We start from the raw sequence: 26,524 nt of genomic DNA on the forward strand, positions 1-26,524 counted from the left end.
TTCAAAAACTTGATTTTCGAATCTCACTTCATGTTTGCAGCTTTTGGCAATAAGACGCGAGTCGTATTTTTTTGATAAAACAAAGAAGGATACAGGCATCATGAATTGTATTGGATATATTTGAAAATGGAAAATAAATGAAAAAGCTTTCTCCAACAGAATATACTCGTACTCTGTGGTATTTGCGTTTCGTCATACTCGCACACATACAGGCATTGCGCTCCGTTCGTGACATATGGAAATTTTGAGAGGGGGTAGACAAAATAAAACAGTCCGTCTTACGAACATCTTTGACAATTGTTCAGAGGCTGCAGTGAAGTGAAAATGAAGAGAGTCATAGCCACTTTGTGTCTCGTCGCCCTGGCCGGGGCGATGCCCACATTAAAGGAAGAGGGTGTTATGGAGAAATTCCTATCTACACTACGGGATTGCATGGAGGCGGATACCATGCTGTGTCTGAAGGTGTGTTTCAGTGAAGTGAAGTGATTGTGAAGTGTTTCTGTGAACAAGGACTTTTTGGAAAGGTTTTTGATCCAGTGAATTTTTGGTATAGGGAATTTGGGTTGGAAATATATGGAACATTTGTTTAGAAAGATTGGGAAATTATAGGAAAAACAAGTTGATAGTGAATAATTAAAAGAATCGGATTCGGAAGAAAGATAAACCGCGAAACGATAGCAATCAATTCTTTAACTTTAATAATTTATCAAAATCTTTTGATAATTATATTTGATTACCATAACATAACGATCGTATTATTCTTATCGGTTAGTTATCAAATTTACTTACATTAATAGATAACGCAGATATAAGCATTTCTAGCGATAAATGTACAAGTATAACTACATCAAATTAAATAGAAGCTCAATGCTACGAAGATATTTGTAGCGTAGCTTTTAACGGTGTTAGTACTGAATCAAAAGTCTTATCATCAAACCTTGCTGTCATAGGCCATTAGACAATAAACTACTTTGAACATTTACTAATTACGTTTTCTCCACAGGAAAAAGCGTTGAAGTACACAGAAAACCTAGCTAACTCCAAGGAACTAAGTCTTGCTGATGGAATCGCCTTCTCCAAAACTGGAGGATCAAGATCTGCACGAAGCTACGAGCCTCTCTCTGACGAACCAAAGGTCAGGGAAGTTCAAATAGAAGATAGGATTCTGGACAATGTTGTAGACTTCTTGGACAACCATGTTCTCCAGCTAAGAATGCCCAAATCCTTATCTGAAGATGACAATTCTATTGAAGAAGAAGGTAGGTGTAATGTTCAGTATAATAAACCTTAGATTTACGGAAATCGATCTAAAAAAGGGAATTCATCTCTTAATCGCATTGGTAAAGTGAATTTAAAATAAGAGAAAAGTTGCATAACTATTATATTTCAGAGTAATGATTTAGGCAACCAGGAATCGTATTTTCTTTAGAAAAAAATCATGCTATTTCAGTATCGAAGCGATTATTGTCAAACTGTTGTGATAATAATAATAGAAGTTTATAGGTTTAAAAAAATCGTTAAGATTTGAAGTGAACTAAAAGATTCATTTAAGTTTCTACTAAAATTAGATTTTGTTTATACCTAAAACGACAAGTAAGAAAGGTTTATTGAAATAAAAATTTCTGTAATGATCCATTAATATAGGTGGAGAAAACTTACTAATATCACTGAGTTTTCAAAAATTGTCGAAGAAAATTACCTATAATTACAACATGTGGAATTAATTATTGAAATTGGTTAACGAAAAGCGGGAGAAATCCGCTGCGTAACATACACACAAATAATAAAGTTAAATTAAGAACCTCCTTCTTTTTTAAGTCGGTTAAAAATAGACAAGATGAATATTGATGTTGTTTTCGTTTCAAATTAACAAAAAAAAAAAACAAATTGCAATGATGCGTATAACGTTCAGTATCTTTATTTTAAATATGTGTTCGTACGCAAAAGTTGTGCTGGAAGTTTCCGTCAACAACACCCAGTATGAATATATTATTTTCGGTAAATTTAATGTAAATTAGTTTATATATTGCAGCGTGATTAAGTAACATTATAATATTAGTAAGATACTTAATTAATACATTGGTGTAATACGAGAAATTCTTACCCTGAACAAGTTCATTGCCACACTTAATCTGTACCAGAGTCCGCTTAATACAATACGGCACCGGTACTTTATTTATGTAGCTGTACTCTTCGGAAACAAGTACACTCGATTTTCTGCCTTATGCTCACGGAAGATTGAACTCTTGGAGTGCCAATTGATGTACTGTAATTAAGTAAACTTGGCAAGGGAAATAGCAATCCATTCGTGGTTTGTACTTTGCTTGGCCTGTTCTTACGAATGTGCTGTATCACTGTTATGAATATAATGGTACGGTGAACGTGCTTTGATATCTGATAGGGGTGAAAGTTTATCGTTGGATCTGTGAAAAGTTGTTGATGTAATTGTCGTACTTTCTGCATGTATTTTTTTTTTGATGGCCTATACCATTGATACTAAAGAGACTCTTATCTAGTCACGAATTCATTCAAAATAGTCTTTAATGTCATGTTTAAAATGAAAGAAATGAAAATTAATTACAGTAAAAAATATTCAGCAATTATTTAAAGTTGAATACTCATCATAACAATTAACAACACAAAAGACTGTTAAAGACAATTTATCACCGGATAATGTACTGCGCTTCCATGTAAACTGTTTCAACAAGTCAATACAGTCACATGATGATAATGGAGCAATAAATCTTTTACTGTTACATTTTTTGCAAAGAGAATGTTAATGAATGGGAAAATGCAAATTAAACAGAAATACAGATAATAGCTAATAAACTTATTAACAATAAAACACAGTGCAAATGTTACTAACACACTGGAAAATTTATAAACTTGAAATAAATACAAGGACTGAATTTGATATACATAGAGTACTCATAAACAGTATATTTTTATACGTATTGCGGCATTCATGAGAAAGCCTAAATTTACGAAAGTAAGATTAAATCTAAGATAAAAATTCTGTCAATCTGAAACGTCCGGTTAACAAATACTAATAAAAATTATCATTATTCCAGGCCGTGGCAAGAAGAAGAAGAAGCTCAAGAAGCTCCTCCCCATCTTGGCCTTGATCAAGCTGAAGTTGGCTGCTCTGGTTCCTCTCTTCCTTGGTATTATCGCCTTTGCAGTCTTCAAAGCTTACCTTCTTGGCAAGATTGCTTTCATTGCCGCCGCTCTAGGAGCCGTCAAGAAACTCCTCGACTCCAAAAAGAGCCATGGATGGTCTGAGCCTTCCCACGATGACCACGGTTGGGAAAGTAGTGGTGGGTGGGGCAGGTCTCAGGATCCTCAAACCTTGGCTTACGCAGCCCATGCCAAGCAGGCGTAAAATGAATTTCAATTTGTAGATTATTTGTACATTTTGCTCATTATTTGCAACTGAAATTGTTTGTTTCGATTTCGTTGCGTTTGCCTTGTATATTATATTCTCCATTTACTTGGATTTAACCACCGTAATTTATTGAATCATTATTTATGTAAAGAGAGATTGAATGTGTGATGTTTTTGTGAGTGTTAAGTGTCAGTATTTTATTTATCTCTATAACTGTGTTATTATTTTTGTTTTACGTTGTTTTTAAGTTTGAGACTGATTTGTTTAGTCTTTTTTTATTTTAGTTTGATCTTTATGTATTTATATATTTATATGTATGTTTATAAGTAATATATACGCATATATTACATTCCATTCTCATAGAATATTGTATAACATGTATATTTTACCAAATATGTTTTAAGTTTTAGTTCCAAAGATATTTTATTTTATTTTTTAGTTAATATGGTTTCTTGCGGTTACGTTTTTGAGTTGTTTCGAGTCAATGTGTATGTGTGTGTGTGTTGAGTCATATTTATTACCGAACGAACGAATTTATTTATTAAGAGATCATTAGTACCTTTACGATGGATCCACGTAAAAATGACAATAAAAATATAATCAACATTTGCTTTGTGTTTTTTTGCACTAAATTTTCCATTGTAATGTTTGTTCCACTTAGTCAATGAACAAAGGATACAATGGCTTAAAACGTGTTGCGTGTTGTGCCCTAGACAAGCACTAAGATTAGGTACGGTTGCTTTTTGAGTATTGCTTTTCTTATATAAAAACTCCATTTGAAATAGTTTTATTTCATCATTACCTTTTCAAAAATATCTTCTTCTTCGGTCTTCAAAAATCATTGTTTTATTTAAAAAATAAGATACGAATCTTTTAGAAATTTTATGAAGTTTTCTAAGTTCGAAAACTACTAGTCATATTCTCAAAATCTACAAACAGAAAGTTTTACTAAAAACGTAAAAGACTTAACGTATAATGTAATTGAAAAAAGTTTTCAACGAGAAAAAGTCCAACAAAAATCAACATTTGAAAAATCGTTACTTTTAAACATATTTTTGGCATAATCGTTAAATCTTATAATGGCAATTAAAACTGCCTTTCTAATAGCCACTTAACACTGATTAAGTGAAAATAAAGCAACCAAGCTTTCAGTAGCAGGAAATGTTTAAGTAATTATCCACGTATTCACGTACAAGGTAAGTACAGTAAGTAATCTACTTGAACAGATGCATGCCGTATTTAGCAAAGGTATAGGTTAGTATGTTGGAGAATTTTAATAGTACAGTCGTAGAGAAATAATTTGTGCAAAAAATATATTTATAGCTTAACCACACGTAGGTATTTAAACGTTTTGATTTCCAAAACATTTTAATGAATAGTCATTTAAATTAACTAATATAATTCAGATGTAGATCAACGTCTATATAGTCTTTTTTTCTTTTTATACACAGGAAAATGAATTACGCATACCCCGCCGCGGGCGATGACGTGGCGGGGTTATGTGGGACACCTCCGTTGAGCGATCTGGCGATACAAGCTCGTCCAAGGATCCACTTGGAGGACCTAACCACAAAAAATCTGAGTATGCACCCTCTCCCACTGATGCAGGTTCGTGGGATCCCGTTAGGAGATATCTCCATTTAACAACGTAATCGAAGGCTAGAATATAATAATTATAAAAAAGAGGGAATTTAATTGAAATGTATAGCTGGGTGGGCTGCAATATTCTAAGCAAGAACAAGTAGTGCGCCTGATGGTAAGCTACACGCCTGTCTGTAACAGTTGTAATCCCACTCAGAGCTTTAAATCGCAAAGATCCGAGAGACACTGCCACTGCGCTTGTCACCCGGAGACATAAGTTGACAAGTTGCCTGTAATTTCACCATCACCCTTACCCTTCAAAACCGAAACACAGTAATACTCACGTTACTGCTTAGTGGCAAAAATGGTTAAGGTGGCAGTACTTCCCTGGGCGAACTCTTTCACAAGGAGCTCTACTGCTACTAAGTTTTTGTTATTTTAATTTTATTAAGGTGATCGTGTTTAACAATCGAGTCATACTTATTTCTTACCTATACGCACGCTTTCTTACGTGTTGTAGTTATATAAAATTGAATAAGAGACAAATTTGTTAGCGGCTGTACTCACGTACGATGCAACCCACCGGATGCGGATTCTGCGCACGAGACGACTTACGATCTTTGTTTCTAGTGCCTTATTCTGGAAAGTATAAACGACGTTGAAACATTAAGACGTTCGATGATTGATATTTCTGTTTACAACTCTATAAAAATGAATAACAAAGTGATGCGAACTATAGCGACATATATTGTAATTAGAAATAATCATTTATCGACATTTGTTATGGACTTGATATTTAAAAGCAGTAGAGAGTTCGTCCAGGGAAGTACTGCCACTGTACCTATTTCAACCGGTCAAACAGTAATGTGAGCATGACTGAGTTACGGTTTTCAAGGATAAGGGTGCTGGTGAAATTACAGGCATATAGGTCTAGTCAACTTATGTCCCAGGGTGACGGAAGCAATGGTGGTGCCCCTCAGATCGTTGCAATTTATTGCTCTGAGTGGCATTGCAACCGTCATGGATAGGCGTGTCGCTTACCACCAGGCGCACGACTTGTTAGTCCCGTCACTTGATATTATAAAAAACTTATAAATACCTTGATGACTAGCCACAGAGACGTTAATATATTTTCTACAAGTTGTTCAAAGTATTTCTTTTTTACACTGGGTGCTTAAAGGAGTTTGGCCTCGTAACATTATGATATGATGTATACTGAGATTGATTACTTTAGAAAGTTTACAGAGGCCTTTACCCAGCATAGAGACAATATGAAATAGTAAAAATACCTCATGCAATAGGAAAGTATTGTATTGAGAATAGTTTTCATTAGAAAAAACATCAGAAATCTAGTTCTTCCGTTTTCGGTTTTATTACACATTGAAAAACTATTCCAAACAAACCCACGTTGCAGGTCCATTACAGGCCACAGGCCAGTTAGTCGTACCCATGAGACTTGTGAAGGGCAAATACACGCGATTTAGATAGTAAAAATAGTTTTATTTCCAATATCAGAAATCCTTTAACTGTGTTCGACATAATTTATTTAATGTGTCAATTAAAAATTAAAAAAAAATTAAATTATAACTTTATAACATTAAAGAAAGAAGAAGAAAAATTAAAAAAAAAATTCTAGTTTAAATAAAATAACCATGGTCCATGGCTCAACATCTGTACTATGATAACTGCATAGACGTCGCTGTTATTGGCCATGGCCCGTCATTAATTGGACCACAATCAAAATATATATTTAGGTATAGATAACTAAAAATCAAATAATTGTAACAAATAGACAAAGAAAATAATAAATTTGAAAAACAAACTATTTATATACAACAAATAATGCCTAATTTAAAAAAAATATTACCTTAGGTCACACAATTCCCCTATTCAGAATAAGCTGTCAACGCACAGAATGTTTGTATGGAAAGCAATACGGATGTGCTTTGTAGAAATCCTTTACAGCTTTTCACACATTTTGTGTGCAAACAATGCTGCCTCCACACACTTGTGGCTACACAGTAATGGACTCAGGCAGTTTATGAGGCTATACCTTTTACAACGGTAACTTTTAAATACAGGGAGTGTGTTTTTACTACAAATAATAATATAAATAGTATTTTTTATAAATAAAAGTGAATTAAATAATTTTTTCATGGAAAAGTGACAAATATATAAACGAGGTTTAATAGTAATAAATAATAGTGAAACAAAAACTTATATTAAAGGTCGGTAAAGATATACAGCTCCTGTGTACTTAAACGAAAAAAATCCGTGGTAGTGATCCGTTTAGTTCTTGCAGGAAGTCTCGATCTATGATGTTCGAAATAAATATTGTAAAGGATGAATGTGTACAACTATTTATTTACAAAGAGCAACCCCCAGAGTTTCTTACTCATTCGTCTCAAGGGACTCTGGCTTACGAATAAGCAGTAGAGTATAATCACTGTGATACTTTCAAGTGTAATTTGCTTACTTACAAAAAAAGCATTTTTGAGACTACAGATTGGGATTGAATCATGTTGTATCTGTACACGCCAAAATATATAGGTACTATAAAATAACTAAATAAAGGCTACTTGATTACGGTAACAATCTCACATTAAAAGTATTTAATGATGGTAATGCTTATTCAAAAACGTATTATAATGAATTACACAATCTTAAGAGGATTCCGTTCATCTAGTTTAAGTAGCCACAAGAGACAACGTTTTGACAGTCAAAGTGGGAGGAGGCTTCAAAGAAAAGTTCGAAATAGGTTAGTAGCAGGTAAAACCTTGTGAAAGAGTTCATTCAGGGAAGTTCATTCAGGGAAGTACTGTTACCTTACTTACATATATCTGCTGCCAAGCAGTAATGTGCGCATGTGAGAATTACTACCTTGCGATTTTGTAGAGGTGCTGGCGAAATTAGAGGCACATGGAACTTGTACTTCACAAAATCTACGGATATTGTGGATTATATATACCCTACCCTGAGGGTCGAGCAGTTGAAGTCTCGCCAATATGTGGACTTTAATTGATTTCTGGTGAGAGTACCAACTTAACATCTGTCGATCTTAAGTTGATGAGTTCATTCTGATAAAGGATGACTTCTGGCCAAAGGGTGTCATGTACCGACGTTTCCCAGGCCGGCTACAGGACACCCAAGTTACGTCCCACGTCGCAGATAATAAGTGTAAATAATTAGTAATGAGTGTTTTATTATATTGTTATGTATGTTAGTCTATAAGGTATGTATTTATGGGTCTTTGTAACCTGATTATAAAGAAATAAATTTAAAAAAAGTTTTTGATTTAAAGCTCTGAGTGGCACAGCAACTGTTATTATGGACAGGCGTGGCACTTACAACATGGGGCATGATTAGTTCGTCCCATCACTTGGTTTCATAAAAAAGTCGTTACAGGGCTAATAAGACAGGGACGCTCTTTCATGTATACGGTTCAATTCACGTTTTGAAAATACTATTAGGAAGGTATTAAAGCTAGTATATGTGACAACTTGGAAGTCGACGATCCAATGGTCGAGTCCAGCACAGTAGGTTAAATTCAGGGAGTGTGTTTAACCTATTATGTGTGGTGTTAGGGTCAAGGTCTTAGCCACGTGGAGTAAATGGATGAAGATCGGGTAGTATAAAGAGCCTTTCGAAGGTGAATTTTGCGTTGAAATAGCGTGTCTAAACATTTCCTCAATTTCTTCTTAGTACATAATTTGTGGCCCCACAAAAATGATATTATCTGACTACATCTCTGTCGTATACATAATTTATGTAAATAAGTATGTATATTACAACCATAGAATTGAATATTTGCCCATTTTCACAGTTACTGCTCGTTGAAGTAGATTATAAAATTACTAGAACTGCTACAACTTTGAAGATTGAGTCGTTCAAAGTTAAAGACTTAAAAAAGCAATACTAAATGTAAAGTAGAAGTGTATTTTGGAAATGGAATATGACTTGCAAAGAGACCGAAACGTTGGTTAAAAAAAAAACAAATATACACAATGGTAAATTCGGGAAAAAGGTTTATATCCAATGTGTAACAATCACAAAAACCTTTAATTAATAGCTCTAATTAAAGTATATTGATAAGTTAATCATTTAAGCTTGCTACTTGCATGGTTTAGAAGAATATAACTTTTAAGCGAAGAAAAAAACTTTCATTATACTCTCACAAGTGACGCTATTGGAGAAAAACCGTTAAAACCTGTAACACATTTTTTTTGGTAGATCTCCTGAATACCCAAAACAAAAACAAAATTTATTTTCTCTCCTTGGCATTTTTCACCATTCTTGTACAAAATGTCACTTTGACGTTATAGTTTAAAAATATTTAGTAAATTAATTGAAACTCTTAAGTGTTGGTGTAATCTATCATTTAAACCATTCACATATATATTACCTGTTGGTGAACGATTTTTCTATAAAATCAATATCGTGAATGGGTACCCTTTAGTTTGACATATTTTTGAAAACACCAACCCTGGCTAATTTTTCTTGTATGGTAACGCAGAATTAGTATTTACTAGTACTGCGTACTAATAAACTCGATTTTACTTCTGTAGTCGAGCTTCATGTAAATTATAGCTTTTCTTTAATATTTCTATGTCGAACGCCGCCATATAGTTTGCCAAGTACTTTCTGTAAAGCAACGTACGTAAACCTGGAATCGCCATATATTCTAGCGGGTTTAGGTGATAAGACTTGGGAGCTTCATCTAGATGAATCGATAGATTGTCTGTGGCGTTGTTCGCGGGTAACATCTGTTAGGAGGAATTCGGCGGAAGCTGGTCTTTTCTGTTCGACACGTCGGCTCGCAAGGTGTTCCTGATCCTTAGATCTTCTACGGTGATTTATCCCATTGGGAGCATGGTTGCCCAATGCCTTCTTATATAAGGTAAACCAGGAATAGCCAGATGTTGTAATTATGGGTCTTCGAACCCTGTACCAGATGTAAAACCCGTGTCACCGGACCGCATGGGTCTTTTTTATGTTCATCTTTGGTACTTGTAATTTCAAATCTCGCCATCAACTGATTGGCTGAGACAAATCTGCTGTAACTTTTGTTCGGCTGTGCCCGACCACGAGTCATGAGCTCCATGGGTGGTCGGCGTCTACTTATAACTGCGTTACTCCTGTAGAAACTACGCTGTCTTCGCAGCGGGTCTGGTATGTAATTTAAATGTACATCCGGTAAACTCCCGGTCAGTGACGTATAAGTGAAGTGTTCATGTGTCACTCATGTACTTTCAAAAACTCTTAGTGCAGTGTATTAGCTCTAACTATATTTAAAGTTAAACTTTTCTATGTAACTGATAAGAACAGTAAGCATATCTATACACTCCTAATGTAAACTCGGGGAAGTAAAATTCTAGTTCTCCATACTGTTCCCTTAAATTTAACTGTAACATGTCACAATAGTAAATTTAAAATAAAGCATCTGGTTATTTCTACTTGAAACTTGTTTTCGTTGTGTGTAAGGCGCCCTTCTCCTCGCTTATAAATTTTACATGCAGCACCGGGTCAACCAGAACTAATTCACAAACCAGTCTCATGCTCACTCAAACCGACTGGAGCTGACCATCACAAACCAAAAACAAAAATCTGCAGCCCATAGAGAAATTCGTGAGGGTTCCTGCCTCGTTTCGTAGCTCGGTTGGGAGAGCGGTAGCTCTGATACGGCGTGGTTGCTGGTAAGAGTTCAACCGGTTCGAAGGATTTTTTTTAGTTTGTTCGATCTTTATATCGGATCAGGAAGTATTTACAATTTTCTACTTGAGAATCTTCGCGTGCGGAAGACAGCTTCGTGCTGCGTGCCACACAATCTCGCCAATGCTTAGAAACACACTCGCAGGGTATAGTGACATGATTGCTCAGTTTGAAGCAGGCTCGTCTCTGTGCGTTTACGACATCATTACAGATGATGAACCTTGGATTTATCAATACGATTGAGAAACGAAGCGCCAGTCGGTTTGGTTTGAAACGGCAACGAACGAATGTCTACCAAAATTAAGCGATCGAGAAGCCCAGGGTAGATTTCGATCGCTACTTTTTTAGCTTTGGCGGGGTATCTGGTATCAATTCCTTTACGAAATCAACGTAGTCTAAACAAAAAGTTCGTGAAGTTACAGGCACATGAGATTTGTCAATTTATGTGTTTGTAGGACGGACGCAGAGGCAGTGCCCTTCATATGTTTGCGAATCAGAACTCTTATTGGCACTGCAACTGCTGTGGACAGGCACTTGAACGCGGCTAAGTGACAAAATCAGTAATAAAATTATAATAATAATAATAATGAATATAAAATAAAGTAGTATAACTACTGCTTGTCGAATAAAATAAAATTAAAATTGTTTCAAAAGAAACTCATCGACACTGTAAAATTCAATATCCAATAAAAGGTTTTTTAGTCGGGTACAAAACGTTTCATCGTTTCTAACACTTTTCAGGTCTGTGGGTAGATGTTCGTAGAATCGGGGACCTATTATCCGCAGATTTCTAGTTGCAAGTTCGGTACGGTGGGCAACGGATTTTAGTGTTCCCGCGTTTCGTAACGCCCTTCGCCCGTACGTCGCTCATAAGTAGCCAAGTTTTGACGCGCATAAACTATTATATCATAAATATATTGTGAGTACATGTTCATTATATTGTATTTCTTAAAAAGGTTTCTGCAGGTCTGACCCTTTTTTATGCCTACTATTGTTCTTAGTGCACGTTTTTGAAGAATAAATACCCTAATCGTCTCAGTTGAATTACCCCACAGTGTGATGCCATAAGACATCAACAAATGAAAATATGCAAAATACGTCTGCCTCAATACCACATTGGAAACAAGAGGACGCAGTTTCCTCAATGTGTATGCAGCAGCACTTCCAAGTTTTTGACATAGACTTTGTATATGTGACTTCCAGTTCAAATTTGAGTCTAGCGTCAAATCCAAGAATTTACAGGTGTTACATAATGGAACAATGGAGGTGATAATTGGCCTTGTTATAGAATTTCTTCCCGAGAACAACATAAGGTTTGACTTCGGTTCGTTAAGAATTAGTCCATTCGCAGAGAACCACTCACACAGCTGCTCATACGTGCAGGCTAATTTTTCTTCCAACTCGTTGTACGTTTTAGCACACACTATAACGGTTGTATCGTCTGCAAATAGAACCACAAGACCCCCTGATATAAAGTATGGCAGATCATTGATGAATGCTAGGAATAGTGTATTACCTAGGGCGGATCCCTGTGGGATGCCAATGGTGACGTCACCAGCCGCTGACCTAGTTGTTGTACCGTTTGTGCTGACCTGAACCGTTTGCCGTCTGTTTGATAAAAGTTGAAAACCAAATACGAAGATCCGACAACAAGCACATAGAGAAATTCGTGAGTTCCACAGGTTCGTTCCGTGGCTTAGTTGGCATAGGGTCTGGCACGGTTTGCTAGAAGACATCGTTTCGAATACGGCCGGATCGAAGGAATGTTTTCTAGGTGAACGTTCTTGTATTAATAATTATAACAAACTAGTGGAGTAATTTCACAAAAAATACAAATATAAAAATTATAATATTCAGTCAACTGTGACTATGGGACCTGTAAAGGGCCCGAAACGTCGGTTTGTTTGAAAAAACAAAAATACGTGATTTAAATCCGGAAAAATTGTTTCATTTCCTATGTGTAACAATCGCGAAAACCTAAGAACTCGATAATTATAATATTTTTATAAAAAAACGACCTCAAAAAATTATGGAATTATTTACATCTATTTGCCAAGTTTTATTGAAATCTGTTAACGGATTATTGCCATTGCAATGAACCGGATCACCCCCTAACTTGCCACCTTTAGAGGTGGAATATTTTGTTCAAAGTTGAATGACCGCTACTGATGTATCAAAATGATGTAAAAAAAATCGAAATCGGTTCACATTTCTTTTTCGAAAAAAAAACAGTCCAATTGAAAACCTCCTCCTTTTTTGAAGTCGGTTTAAAATACAGAAGGTACTACATGAAATCGCTGCATACAGATTGAACTCGCACTCAACTTGTCAAATATTGCATCAGTACAAAAAATACTACACAAGTTGTAAGGAATACCGAATTAGGTAGTAGCAACTTTCACTAAAATTTCAGCTTCATGTAATTAACGCCCTCTAACATAATATTCATTGTGACTGTAACATACCAATTTGCTAGAGGGCGTAAAAGAGAAGAAAGTTCCGCACTTGCCGATTGAGAATTCGACCTTGAATAACGGGATTTTAGCTGTGTTGGACACACTATGAAGTTTTGAAATTTTACCTACTATTAGGAACAGATTTAGATGCATCAGCCATATGGACGTACCTTACAATTTTGACATTAATTATTATAGACAACGAATTGGTAACAATACGTCATATTTTTATTTATTTATTGTTATTTAACCAACTTCATTATGAACAAAGTCAATGGCATATGAAGAAATTTGACATTTGAAAACACCGTGTGTGGACCGTTCTTGCTACTTTATAAATTTTATCGAAACACCATTAAAGTTACAGTGCATATTTTTAATTATGCAAGTTATTTTTTGTGTAATAAATATGTAAAGATTAATAACAAGTTGATATTAAATGAAGGAAATAATAAATACTGTGAAAAATATTAAAAATTAGTGCCAAAATACAGTGCTTATAACATAATTGTTTTTTCTGTGCAATAATCACCAAGGCTCAAGCTCTCTACAAATGGTCCTTTACACTAGTCGTGGTACCAGAAGAAATTTTGCCACGATATAAAATTACCTATTTATATGTTGCTGCTGCCACTAAATACGTGTCTAATATACCAAATGAGAAAAAAACTACTTACAATCTTCTAGGTCAAAGTGATAATGAACCAATTACATGTAAAATGGTTTTCCCACAAACGCGGACCAAAAATGCGGATGTAGAGGCAGATGTGGTAACAAATGCGGATATCGAAATCATTCCGTGTGTACTGATCCTGCCCAGCAGGGTGCGGCGCGGTCGCACTTTCGCGTCCACGCCTTTGGTCCTACACACCTACGAAAATGCGTTACGTGCTCTTATGATTGTGGAGGAATGCAGGGTTTATGTTGTTTTCGGTTTAATTCATGCGGTAGACACTGACTCTTAGTTATTCTTTCTGAAAAGCCATTTTGAATGAGGATTCTGTTTTTATCCTAGTTATACGGGACATGTCTAGAACGAAGTAACGCTATACTTTTAAAACATTTTCATTGTTATACGTTTATGAACTTATCTCATTAGTCTTTCGGTGTAAATTACGGACAACGACGGTCTTTCTTTACAATTAATTAATATATATATTTCAACCCATGCCCCTACGTTAAGGCAGTTCAATTTCTACACCGGAAATCATGGTGTGCTTGTAACTGTACAAAAGGCTATGAAAATATCATTATTTATTAATTAAAAGTATGAACTACAGATTTGAGGTCCTAGATTCTATTTCTGGTAACGTAAATTTTGAAATCTAAATTTACAAATTTTCTTCAATTCTGAGTGTTCCGAATAGTATTCCTGAAGTTAAATTCAGTGACGTGATTCATAAGGCAAGAAATTCCCTAGAAAATTAATGATAATATGTATAATCCCATATTTCATCTTTCTGACTATCAGAAATCGAAATATAGAAAATGCGTTTCAAATGGCATTTGATACTTAATCTTGATATGAGGCAGACTTTCAACTTATTCTATTAAACCCCTCGTAATTAGTGTTGTTATCTTTCATATTATCATTGTTATGATAAGCATTAACAAGTTAAAAAAAACCTCAACTAACTTTCGGTTGTAGTTATCAAAAGTTAATACTGGGACATGTGTTTCAGGGTTCATTAGTAACTTGTCAACCATTATATAGCAGGAATGTAGGTAAGTACAATAGTCACTAATTGAAAGATAAGGTACTAAGGAGAAAGCTTTTAACGTAAATAGCATCTAAGTAGACAAATAAGATCTAAAAGAAAGAGTCAATGACCTACATTGTTTGTCATTGTTTTTGTCAAGCGTGAAGATTTGTTGAAGATAGTGTGCCAAAAATCACGATACAATATTTTAAACACTCAAAAGTGTTTTAAGCTTTTTTGTTATTTCTTAGTTTTCTTTTTATGTACTATCTGAAATAAATATAAGTAAATTTAAAAATATACATATATATTTTCAGTTTTCTAAAACTGTTTTTAGAATTTTTGCATCGAAGTAAAAAATTTTTATGTCAAACAAAAAACTTAAAAAAAGTTTATCCCAATTTCATCACATCAATCATTACGCGACTTATTTACTTATATACTCGATTTATTTATTTTTAACCGACTTCGAAGAAAAGAGGAGGTTCTCAATTCGACTGTATGTTTTTTTTGCGTGTATATTATCGCGATTGCTCGCGATAACTTTTGCGTGTATGTTACGCGATAAATCGGTTCACAAATGATTATTTTTTAGTTGGAAAGAGGGTACCACAGATGTGGTCCCATTTAAATTTGAAGAAAATATTCCACCTCTAAGGGTGGCAAACCAGGGCATGAATGACTTTTATGGTCGGTTTTTTAAGTACTCTGTACTGAGATTATTTGTTCGTAGTTTTTACACTTTAAGTGTGCATGAAGAAAACTTCGCTCGCTTTTGTCGTTGCATTTGTATAAGAAATTTAGGTAGGCCTTGTAGAAAGCGCATTGAATAAATGGGAAAAAACAAACCTGAATATTTTATGCACATACATAAACTGCAAAGTCGAGTGTTGGACGTCCGTTAATATTCTTTTAAAGCGTATACCTACTCAGTTTGGCACTTAATAAATAAACGTTAATGCAAATTTAGAAGACGTCACCGAGAAGTCTTATGCCTTCAATACAATTTTAAAGCAGTTTTAGAGACTTGCTGCCAAAATACAATTTTGAAAGGAAAGAAACTGGAACAAGTTTCTTTGACGGTTTGTTAAGTAATATCGGTAATAAAATGTATGGTACTAATATTAATAAAACCTGTTTAGATGCGGTGTCAGTTGGTAATGCTGAATTAATATGTTACTTGTCGAATATAAAGACGAATACGAGGTTGATGATATAATCGTGGTACATAATTTAAAGTTTATTAACAGATTTGTATGACTAATGTACTAGAAGTGGCATAAAGAATAAGGGTCTATGGGATGGCTCCACCTGGGAAGGCTTAAATGGGTTACTTATTACTGTAAACCGGTAGGTTTTTTTTCACTAATAGTACGGTATAATCCTCTTTATCCTGGTTGATTAAACTAAAATCTATTTAGTCATGGTAACTTAATTATTTCAAAGTTATCAGGCGCTCTTCATAAGTCGAAAGCTCAACAAATATGATCGAACACAGATTGGAAACAAGTTGAAAATTGAAAAAAAGAAAAACGAGAAATAACGGAAGCTAAATAATAACCAGTCTCCCTTGCCACATTCTTTAAAACGGTTGTGTAAGTTCCTCCAATAATTTTCACCTTTGCCGCTTTAACCACAAAATCAAAGAGACTATATTTTTTTTATAAAACCCATAATAAAAATGATCGGTCAGGAAACGGTGGTTACATTAAAGGCATCATCATAATTTAATATTGCAATTTACGCACTTGGCTGAAGAAGACTCCAGGGTATAAATTCCTGGCCTCATTTCAAACCGGCTTGCAGGTTCACGAAAATTCTGCTCAGGTGCAAACTTTCACTTTAAGACGAGATATGCAAGTTCATTACATCAGTATTTTAGGTCCGAGATGAAAATGGGACAGCGGTACTTTTTGCAACTCTTCAAATTTAGTGTTTTCATTGGTAATTGTAGAGAGACTTTACATTATTGTCAAAAAAATATAATCCAGCTACTTTAGTTGGAACTACATTACGCTAAGGCTTGTAACCATTCAAAAATGGACTCTGAAAACATCAAATAAATCTAAATAGAGAAAATATAAAATAAATAAACCTTTTATAAAGATAGCTATTATTGTAAATTAGCCGAGACAGATCAAGATCAAATATGCTGATGCTTGAAAACCAAACAATGAGGGTATTTCTACCAAATTGCGTAGTTTATAGATAATATAAAAATAATCAAACGTTTTTAATTCAATTATGAAAATTAAACAATCCAGGCCCTAAACCACCGCCTTGAAGCACTGACCTCATTAGAATCTCAACCTAGTGCGGATTCACAAAAAACTCGCACGTACTTTCACTTGACGACAAGAAGTGTAATGGTTACATCATCTATGATGACCGTGGCTGTAACAATCATACTCTTGAACTCAATTATTTAATCGCTCTATGAGTTTCTTTTGTTTTATTAAAGTTACTGTGGATGGGAGCTTAAGCGTGCAGTCAAAATTTTTGTATATTTATTTATTTTGAATATTATTATTTCCTTTGCAGTTTGATAGCAACTTGATGAGTAACAAGCTTGGTTTATTATTTTGTTTGACTTAGATTTTGGAAAACATTACATCGAAGATGAAGATAATATTAACTAATCAGCAAAATATTCTCAGAAGATCTTTATTGTTTCGTTAGAATCTTTCAATTGATATGGTAATAAAGTTATGAATGGAATAATTAGTAAACTTAAAAAAGTCAAGATCATAACATTTGTGTCAGAGAGAAAACGAATTATTTGATAACTTTCAATGGCATTAGTAAACTTAATGACTAAAAGTGTTGCTAAATGTAATACTCTATCTATATCCTACGCATATCTCACAAATTTTACAACTATCTTTATGGAAAACATGCCGTAAAAAGTTTGGAAAAGTATCGTTGATGCGACAGAAAGTTTATTTTTGAGGCCATTCTATACCTTACCGGTTTCTTTCTCATATGCGATCGTGACCTCGAAATCAAAGAATTAGAAAAATAGTTACATACAGAATTAGAATGTTTTCATGCCACAATGAGCTAAGAATTTTTTTCAATTTTTTTGTGAGAATATTAAGAATTTTCTAATGTAATGGTTTAGGAATACGTATACACATCGTAAGGTGGTGACGTTTAGATTTCACCAACCAGTCAGTAGACGTACGAAAAATCAAACAATCACACTTTTTCTTTCGTTTCATTTGCACTAACATCACAAATGCCGCGGTACGTATTAGGATGTCGTAAATGCAAGCTTCGCTTTCTAACATCCAATATTTATTTTTCTACTTATCCTTACGTCTGTTGGGCTTAAACACGCAGGCCATCAGTTAGCACACGACGTCAAACTGTGCACACATACTTTACGTCAGTTTGACAAAGTTGTAGTGGGGGTCAAAGGATAAAATCCATCAGTTTTTTGGGAAGATATCATAACTTGCCCAGCGTTGGCGAAGTACGAGCACCCGCTTGGAGCATATTAAATTTTTGTTTGAAAATGTGGAAAGAAGTAGCGGTTTTGGCTATTTTAGCCACAGTGCAGTGTAGTCCAGTTCAAGAAAGTGGTATAGCTGAAAATTTAGTGGGTGCCGTATCGGAGTGCATAGACAATGATACATCGTTATGTCTTAAGGTGAATACAATGGTGAAATGAAAGAAGTGCTAATAAGTGTTAAGTGCTGTGTGCAAAAGTCTAAAATGAAAATGAAACCGTCATGATGTAGCATGTGGAAGATTCGCTAGCTATTGTTTGTCATTATTGGCGTAGTGAAATTGAAAACTGAAATCTCATTGTTTAAGAAATTCTAGATTAAAATGAAAGATTGTCATGGATGAACTTGAAATTATCACCTTTGTCACTCACAAATAGTATGCCTCGAATATAAGTGCATCAAATCAAAATCAGGGTGTTTTAAGTTCAAATGAAAAATGACAAAAAGTAATCTAGTAAACTTTCCCACAAAACTGACTGTTAATTAATTATTTATAATAAATCACAAAATTTATAATATTTTTTTGTTCTCAGGAAAAAGCACTCAAATTCACCGACCGTCTAGCAATTATAAAGGACCTAAACATCTTTGAAGGTATGACGCTGATAAATACCGGATCAGCAAGGTCAGCTCGCAGCTATGAACCTTTAGCTGAAGATCCGAAAACCAGAGAAACCCAGATTGAAGAGAGAATTGCCAACAACGTTGGAGATTTCTTGGACAATCACGTACTGCAGTTGCGTTTGTCTGAGTCGGAAGGAGAAGGACGGGAATTAGACGAGGAAGGTAAGGAAGCTTTAAAAAAATATTTGTTCGATTGTAATAAATAGAGTACTGACACGGGTGAATGATTGGACATTTGATACGATTCGACGAATTCCTTAAGACCATTTTGGAGGGAAAGATCGAGGGGAAGACGAGACCTAGGCTCATTACATAGACCAAATATAGGAAAAGGCCGGGATCTTGTCGTATAAGGTGGTCAATGAGCTGGCTTATAAGAGAGACGTACATAAGAGTACAACTCGTAAGTTTGATGATAATGCAATAAATGGTATTAAACATTGTTATAAAAAGATAATATTTTGAGTAGAGTTTTGTTGGCTTAATGAATTAATTAGTTTCCATTAACAAGTAGTATATAAAGTAAAATATTAGCAGATGTGCTAGTAACAAAAAGGCAAGTAAACCTAAGTGACTATTACAAAAAATCTCAAAGAAAAGTAAACAATAGTAAATATTTGCAGAGATTAGTGACATCTGTGGCAATAATGGAGTTTTCACTAATGTCCAAAATATTAAGTAAGACGTTAAAAATCTCTAAATTTTCTTAAAGCACCTAAGAATGTCACGTTTTGTAAAACAAACGTGAGCTTTCTCCTTTACAAATTTACATACGCTGCAGTCCTACTTGTTTTACTACAATGCGTATTCAAAGGGCTTTTACAATGGGTTGTAAAGGGAAACATGTTTCAATGGATGTCTTGTTGATATATTTTATGGCTTTCTTATTGAATGAATTTCGATGCGGAAAGAGACTTTCAAGAAAATGAACAGTTACTTAGGTTTTTCCTAGGCTAATATCTCCAATTGCTTCTGCAAAATTTTTAGTAGCAGTAGAGCTCCTTGTGAAAGAGTTTGTCCAGGGTAGTATTGCCGTCTTACCTATTTCTGCCGCCAAGCAGTAATGTCAGCATTACTGTGTTCCGGTTTTGAAGGGTAAATGTGCTGGTGAAATTACAGGCACATAGGACTTGTTAACTTATGTCTCAGGGTGACGGGCGCAGTGGCAGTGCCCCTCAGATCTTTGCGTTTTAAAGCTCTGAGTGGCACTGCAACCATTATGGACAGGCGTGTAGCTTACCATCAGGCGCACGACTTGTTCGTACCGTCACATTATATTATAAAAAAAAATTGATGTCACGAATTAAAATAATCGGCGTTCGAGTTGTAATGTGTGATTAGAGGTAACTGCCAAATGTTTACTATTGAATAACTGTCCGTATTATATTATATACGTCTGTCTATTATAATATCGTCACATGGTCATGTGTCGCCTAATTAATTGTAATTATAACAACATTCATCTTTTTTTTTATAGCTCGTGGCAAGAAGAAGAAGAAGATCAAGCAGCTGCTCCCCATCCTTCTCCTCCTCAAGTTGAAACTTGCTGCTCTTATTCCACTCTTCCTTGGCATCATCGCCTTCGCCGCTCTCAAAGCGGTCTTCCTCGGAAAAATAGCTTTCGCTATGAACGCCTTCACTCTTATCAGAAAACTCTTAGCAAAGGGTGGTCACGGCTCTGGTGGTGCTAGCATCAGCTATTCTTCCCCTCACCATCATGAGGAGCATCAAGGATACAACTACGAACCTGCTCAGGGTTGGTCCAGTCGCCAAGACAGCGACGCTGCTTCAATGGCATACTCTAGCCAACTCAGAAAGTGAATAGGACAATTAATGAATGTATTTATTATGTGTGTGTGAGATAGTATTTATTTCTGTGTGGAATGCCAGTGGCCATGATACAAGTACCTCAGTCTTAATTTATTTTTTATTTATTTGTATGAATAAATTATTTGTTTTGAAATGTGTTATTGATTTTTTACTGTAAAATTATGAAAAAATTACTTAACACAGGAAAATATGTATATATAACAAAGAACACGAATTACTTAGAAGATGTATTCAGTCAATAAATAAATAAATTACGAGTATTTTACAAATTTGGTGACAAGCCGATTTTGTAAGAATTAGAAATTCAACGAAATAGTTCCTATATTGTTTAAAATGTTGGCTCTTAGTTGAATATCATTCTTCAAAATCGAAACGAAAGAAAAAGCGTCCTGGATATTGCTAACATATTAATATTAATGAATTCAAATCTATGCCACTCTATCGCATAGTGTCGTCTTAGTTCCGAAGTATATTTCTTTAAAATGGTAATTCAAGTAAACAACTGAGTGGGGGCATTTGAATAAAAAACCTTGACCTATCAAATAGGCATCAGAGTCAAATTCATCGTACATCGGCACGTGCTTCTCACAGGAACAAAGGCAGGAAGAGCAGATAAAACAAAAATGAAGTTTTTGTTAGTTCTCAGTGTTGTGGCTTTTGCCTCGTGCAGTCCAGTGGCTCAAGATAATTCAGTGATGCGTTCGGTGCTAACAAATGTGATGAATTGCATTAACAGTGATTTGGGAATTTGTTTGAAGGTATGTGATGGACATTTTAGTGACAGGAAATACTTAACAAACAAGTGATAATAAGTTGCTAAGAGCAACTAACTAATGAAACAATGCTGCAATCAGTTATTTTCTCATAGGTCATTAATACAATTCCTATTACAATTTACTAGAGATTCTTTTACGTCTGTTTGTTGAAATTTTAGTTAATATAATAATTGATTTTTGGCGAATTTTAATATCTGGACCGGATCCTTTGAATTTTAAAAAACTAGCTTCGAAACTACTTTTCCAGAATCTAAAATCACGTATATTTCATGAATCAAGTTCAAATTCACACGCAATATAATTTAATCGCATATATTACATTAAATAATCCATCAACATATTAACGGTTAAAGCTATAAAATTTACTTAATACCTTACAAGTTTCTAAAGTAACAGTGCAAAGGTATGCAGTCTATGACGACGTGCAATAATCGTTTTTGTTCTTGAAACAGGAACAAGTTCTGAAAGCAACTCAACGTCTTGGTTCTGTACGTCAACTGAAGGTCACTGAAGGGATCATATTTCTCAACAATGCACCCATAGAAGCCAAATCCCTGGAGCTGTCTGAGGAACCTGAAGTCAGAAAGAGGCAGCTGACTGAGAAGCTGTGGGAAAGCGCGACCGATTTGATGAAGAATACCGACTTGGAGCTAATCCTGCCTACTCCCGACGATGAGGAAGAATCCAGAGCTCTTGACAGCAATGGTGAGAACTAACGCATCTTTAAAGGATAATATAGAATTTAACACACATGCAGAACCAAATCTGTTTGTACACTTTACTTAGTTCGACTTAAACCATTTATAACAAATTTTGAGTCAGTTAAAGTCAAGACACAGGTACGTCCAAACTTGAGAAAATTTCAAATTCGAACTTACAATGTTTCCTTTTTTACAGTTGAAGAAGGCCGTGGCAAGAAGAAAGAAATTAAGAAGAAACTTAAAGTGTTGATCCCTCTCCTTATCCTCGCTAAGATCAAGGCTGCAGCCATCATCGTTCTTTCCTTGGTAGTGATCGCTGCCTCTATATTCAAGATTGCTGTTCTTGCCAAGATTGCCTTCATTGCTAAGGCTATCTATATCCTCAAGACTCTTCTCCACAAGAAGCACGAGGAAGACCATGGTTGGATTCATGCTGCCCCCCAAGGGCATGGTTGGGAAGCTCCTTCACACGGGTGGGAAGCTCCTTCTCATGGTTGGGAACGTGGGTGGTCTCGCTCCAAGAATGACGGAAATAACCTGGCTTATTCCGCCTACTCTAGCTAAGCTACCAAAAACTGCAATGACAAATTTATTCGTATTTTCTCTATTTGGGGCATGAGAGATGGTAAATTAACGTTCTCCAATAGTAGATTTTTATTCGATTTACATTGTTTATTCTCATTTGAGAAAAAAGTATGAAAAAATGTCGTTCAATTGTACAAGATGGTTTCTTATCGACGATATTTATCGCAGTAAGATTATTTATTGGTGTGTATGTCATTAATTTTTCTTTTCGGTCATTTTATAGGCTTTATTACTAAATCGGTAAGTACTGTCTTTAATAATCTGACTGAAAAGGAATTATTTATTTATTTATGGTGTGTATTTTGTGATATTATTGTTTTTCTTTTTTATATATATATTTTTTGTCTTATTCTTATTACTATTGTATCCAAAGTATTGTCTAGTTATTAAATTATTGTTAAACTTATTTATTGAGACTGTTTTTATTTTATGTGTAATATATACTTTGGTTATAGTTTTAATTATTTTTCCATGCCAATGTAAATTATATAAGTTTATTATTTTTAGTTATTTCGATCTCTTGTTTTGGTTTGAACAGGTTTTGATTATTTTTGTACGGTATCGTGTATCACGAGATTCGTGTATTTATTTGTATGTCATGTTTTTGTGTGTATGTGTGTGTGTGTGTGTTTGTTGTCTTTTATTTTATGCACTTGCCATGTATTATAGTGTTTATAATAAATCAAAAAGCAATGATTAATAAAATGGCTTTCGTTTATTTGGTTATGTACCCTTATTTTATTTGGTAAGTTCTCTATAATATTGATATTCAAATTCATGGCACTATTCTGCACCTTCGGTGTGATGAGGCCACATCTGCCAAATAATACGTTTTTAAGAGGCAGTTCAATGATTTTACAAGCGAAATTAGTCGTCGACTTGCTTAAATAAATAACTTAAATGAAATAGGAGAGTTATAAATAAATAATAAATAACGGACATACTCATTGCCCTGCACTTCGGAAACCCTGTATCGCGGGTGCATGAAGACATACATAGACAACCACAAATTACACCCAAACTCACGAGAGAAATGAATGTAGGCCAAATAAATCTCCCGGCACGGTAATCGAGTCAGGGACCTCTGCGTGGCAGACCAGCATGGCGTAAAATTTCATATATATACATAATTTGTTTCAAGCAGTTCGTATTATTTTTACGAATTTCATGTGAATAAAGCATTTTTGACGTATAGGTCAATTTTATAATTTGTCTAATTGTCACTGTTTACTACGTAGATAAATGGATAATGAAAATCGGTCTACAAAATTATATGACTTGTATTCTTCAGTTCTACAGTTATTTTCTGGAATAAAAAAATATATTTGTCGTTGCAACAGTTGCACACGAAAACAGAGAGAATAGAATGACATGAACCGGCGCGGGTGTCGCGAACCACAGAGTATCGGCCGCTAGTGACGCGCCGTATCAGTCAGTCACTTTACTCCAATCACCACAAAACGTCCACCCCAACTCCATTTCAGAATTTAAAATTATTTTATATTTAATTTAAATTTCTTTAAATATTAACATTTTCCAGATTTGTAATAAAGACTACTAAATAAATAAATACAAATCATGATTACGATTTTGTGCGTGCGTGCCAGGCTAGAATGCACCGTAAATATTGATTAACTAGTTCTCAAACTTATCGCATGGTGTTGATTTACACTAATTCATTGTAATACCAACGGCTGTTATCCGCTTGGTCATAACAAAACCTAATTAACGACTTCCCTTATTGTTGTAAAATATACTTCTACAATACCTGTGCATACAGGATGTAAATAATGTATTTTATGGGCAATAATTATGATCAATTTCTTTGTCAATTACTTGAGTCTCTGATTGGAAATTGATTCCTGGGCACTTCCTAGACGCCAAGAGCAGAACCAATTTAGAAAACTTCGTTTCCAAATGGGAATTGAACCTCCTCATCTTGCGCTCATAGTTCACATAACTGGTTGATGACTTTACCACCTCAGTCAACCGTGACCATGGAACCTGTAAAGGGTCCGAATCGTTAGTTTGTTTGAAAACACAAATATACGCGAGCTAATATTAGAAATAGAAATAAAAAATAAATAGAAAATTCAATAGGAAAAATAGTTTCATTTCCTATACCTAAATAATACTTAGAACAATATGAACGTGAGTGATAATGAGGTGAAAGATGTGTGTCAGAATCGTAGCAAGTGTAAGGCTGTGGTCTCTGTCTACAACGATGATAAAAAGGCGTAAACTGAAGCTTGAGTTCGCTACAATGCCACCTATCTCGTCACTACAGAACTAATAAGTAAAGTTGCCTACCTAACTTCACTTTTCTCCGAGTAACGACTCCAAATCAAACGCCTGCGTTAATTCTACGAGCTGAAGAACAGTGGCGCGGCAGTGAAAGCTTTCTCCTTTCACTAGATTAACTTGCGCAACATGACCTTGTGACTTGGCTAAAGAAAAATGAACAGGCGTTTTTAATGAAACTTTATTGGGAATCTTTTCATTTTAAAGTTGCTACTTGCGTAAGCAATAAGCAATAAGTAATGGCGTAAGCAATTTTAGCAATAAAAGGTGTACTATCACTGATAATGCAATGTATGCCAGGTAGCTTCTATACAGGAATGCAGTTTCTATAAAACTTAAGGATTAATTCTCGTATACTGCGAGTTTTCAAGATTTGGAAATAAACTCGCGTCCTAATTTAAAAAACAATCATATTTGTTAAGTTTATTGATTGTCACAATGTTTGACCACCATGATATTTAATTATTTTTGTGAAATTACTCGACTAGTTTGTTATAATGACTAATATAAAGATCGAAAACTTCGAAAAAATTCCTTCGATCCGGGTGGATTAGAACTAACAAACCGTTGCAGACGCTATGCCAACTAAGCCACGGAACGAACTAGCGGACTTTACGGGTTTTTCTATGTGCTTCTTGCAGAACTTTGCAGAATTTATATTCTAATAAATTCTTATTCGAAACATCAAAAGATCGTTCCCATGGTATAAAAAAGCCACATCATTACGTTAAAAGTGCTTTAACACATGAACAAATTATGTAGATTATGCACACACAGGAACAAAAACAGTACAAAAACAACTTAGAACTAATGTGAGCAAAGCCGGCCTTAACGTTTAGAGCGATCTTTTCCAGTCAACCGTTGCGGAAAGCTAATCCGAGAAGACGTAGTGTATCAATGGTAAAATTTGAAATGTATAAATAAGAATTAACTTTATAATTATTGTCAAATAGTAGGTATACCTAAGTGAAATTTCAAAATATATAAAGTTATCGATTAATTTCGTTCATAGAATTCCTAAGCTTCTTCTGTGAAAAGTTATTCTGCAGATGTGACCTTATTATACCAAGGATGCGACGTTTTTAAATCTCTATAAGTAATTATTCCGTTCCGAACGATACGTTTCCGAAACGTACCGTTCGTCATTTCAATGCATTGACTAGGTCAATGTTTCAAGGTCAAAATTACGTCTTTTGTCAAAAGTGCACTTGTCTATGGCTACATTGTATTTATAATCTCTCCAACAGCGGTCAGTCGAAGAGCTTCTTAAAAAAATAAATACCTTGCTGCTGCGTAATCGTTAGCGTTCTTAATCGGAATTAGCCTACAATATTTAGCCGCCATCAGGCCGCCATTAAGGAAAA

General features: G+C 34.8%; 3 protein-coding genes across 3 annotated transcripts; all 3 read left to right on the top strand.

Annotated features, from left to right (window-relative positions):
• Positions 1 to 298: 298 nt before the first annotated feature.
• On the top strand, positions 299 to 3,498 carry LOC113232453. Its single transcript, XM_026467194.1, has 3 exons — positions 299 to 462; positions 1,004 to 1,259; positions 3,072 to 3,498. The coding sequence occupies exons 1-3, from the start codon at positions 325 to 327 to the stop codon at positions 3,380 to 3,382; spliced, it is 705 nt and encodes a 234-aa protein (XP_026322979.1). The 5' UTR covers positions 299 to 324; the 3' UTR covers positions 3,383 to 3,498.
• A 14,788-nt stretch (positions 3,499 to 18,286) lies between these two features.
• LOC113232465 lies at positions 18,287 to 20,905 on the top strand. Its single transcript, XM_026467206.1, has 3 exons — positions 18,287 to 18,483; positions 18,877 to 19,129; positions 20,445 to 20,905. The coding sequence occupies exons 1-3, from the start codon at positions 18,349 to 18,351 to the stop codon at positions 20,786 to 20,788; spliced, it is 732 nt and encodes a 243-aa protein (XP_026322991.1). The 5' UTR covers positions 18,287 to 18,348; the 3' UTR covers positions 20,789 to 20,905.
• Positions 20,906 to 21,420: 515 nt separating this feature from the next.
• On the top strand, positions 21,421 to 23,048 carry LOC113232464. Its single transcript, XM_026467205.1, has 3 exons — positions 21,421 to 21,555; positions 22,026 to 22,278; positions 22,471 to 23,048. Exons 1-3 carry the CDS (start codon positions 21,421 to 21,423, stop codon positions 22,836 to 22,838), a joined length of 756 nt encoding a protein of 251 aa, XP_026322990.1. The 3' UTR covers positions 22,839 to 23,048.
• The last annotated feature ends 3,476 nt before the right edge of the window (positions 23,049 to 26,524 follow it).

Source organism: Hyposmocoma kahamanoa, unplaced genomic scaffold, assembly GCF_003589595.1.
Source record: "Hyposmocoma kahamanoa isolate Upper Pololo Valley unplaced genomic scaffold, ASM358959v1 76, whole genome shotgun sequence".
Taxonomy (NCBI): domain Eukaryota; kingdom Metazoa; phylum Arthropoda; class Insecta; order Lepidoptera; family Cosmopterigidae; genus Hyposmocoma; species Hyposmocoma kahamanoa.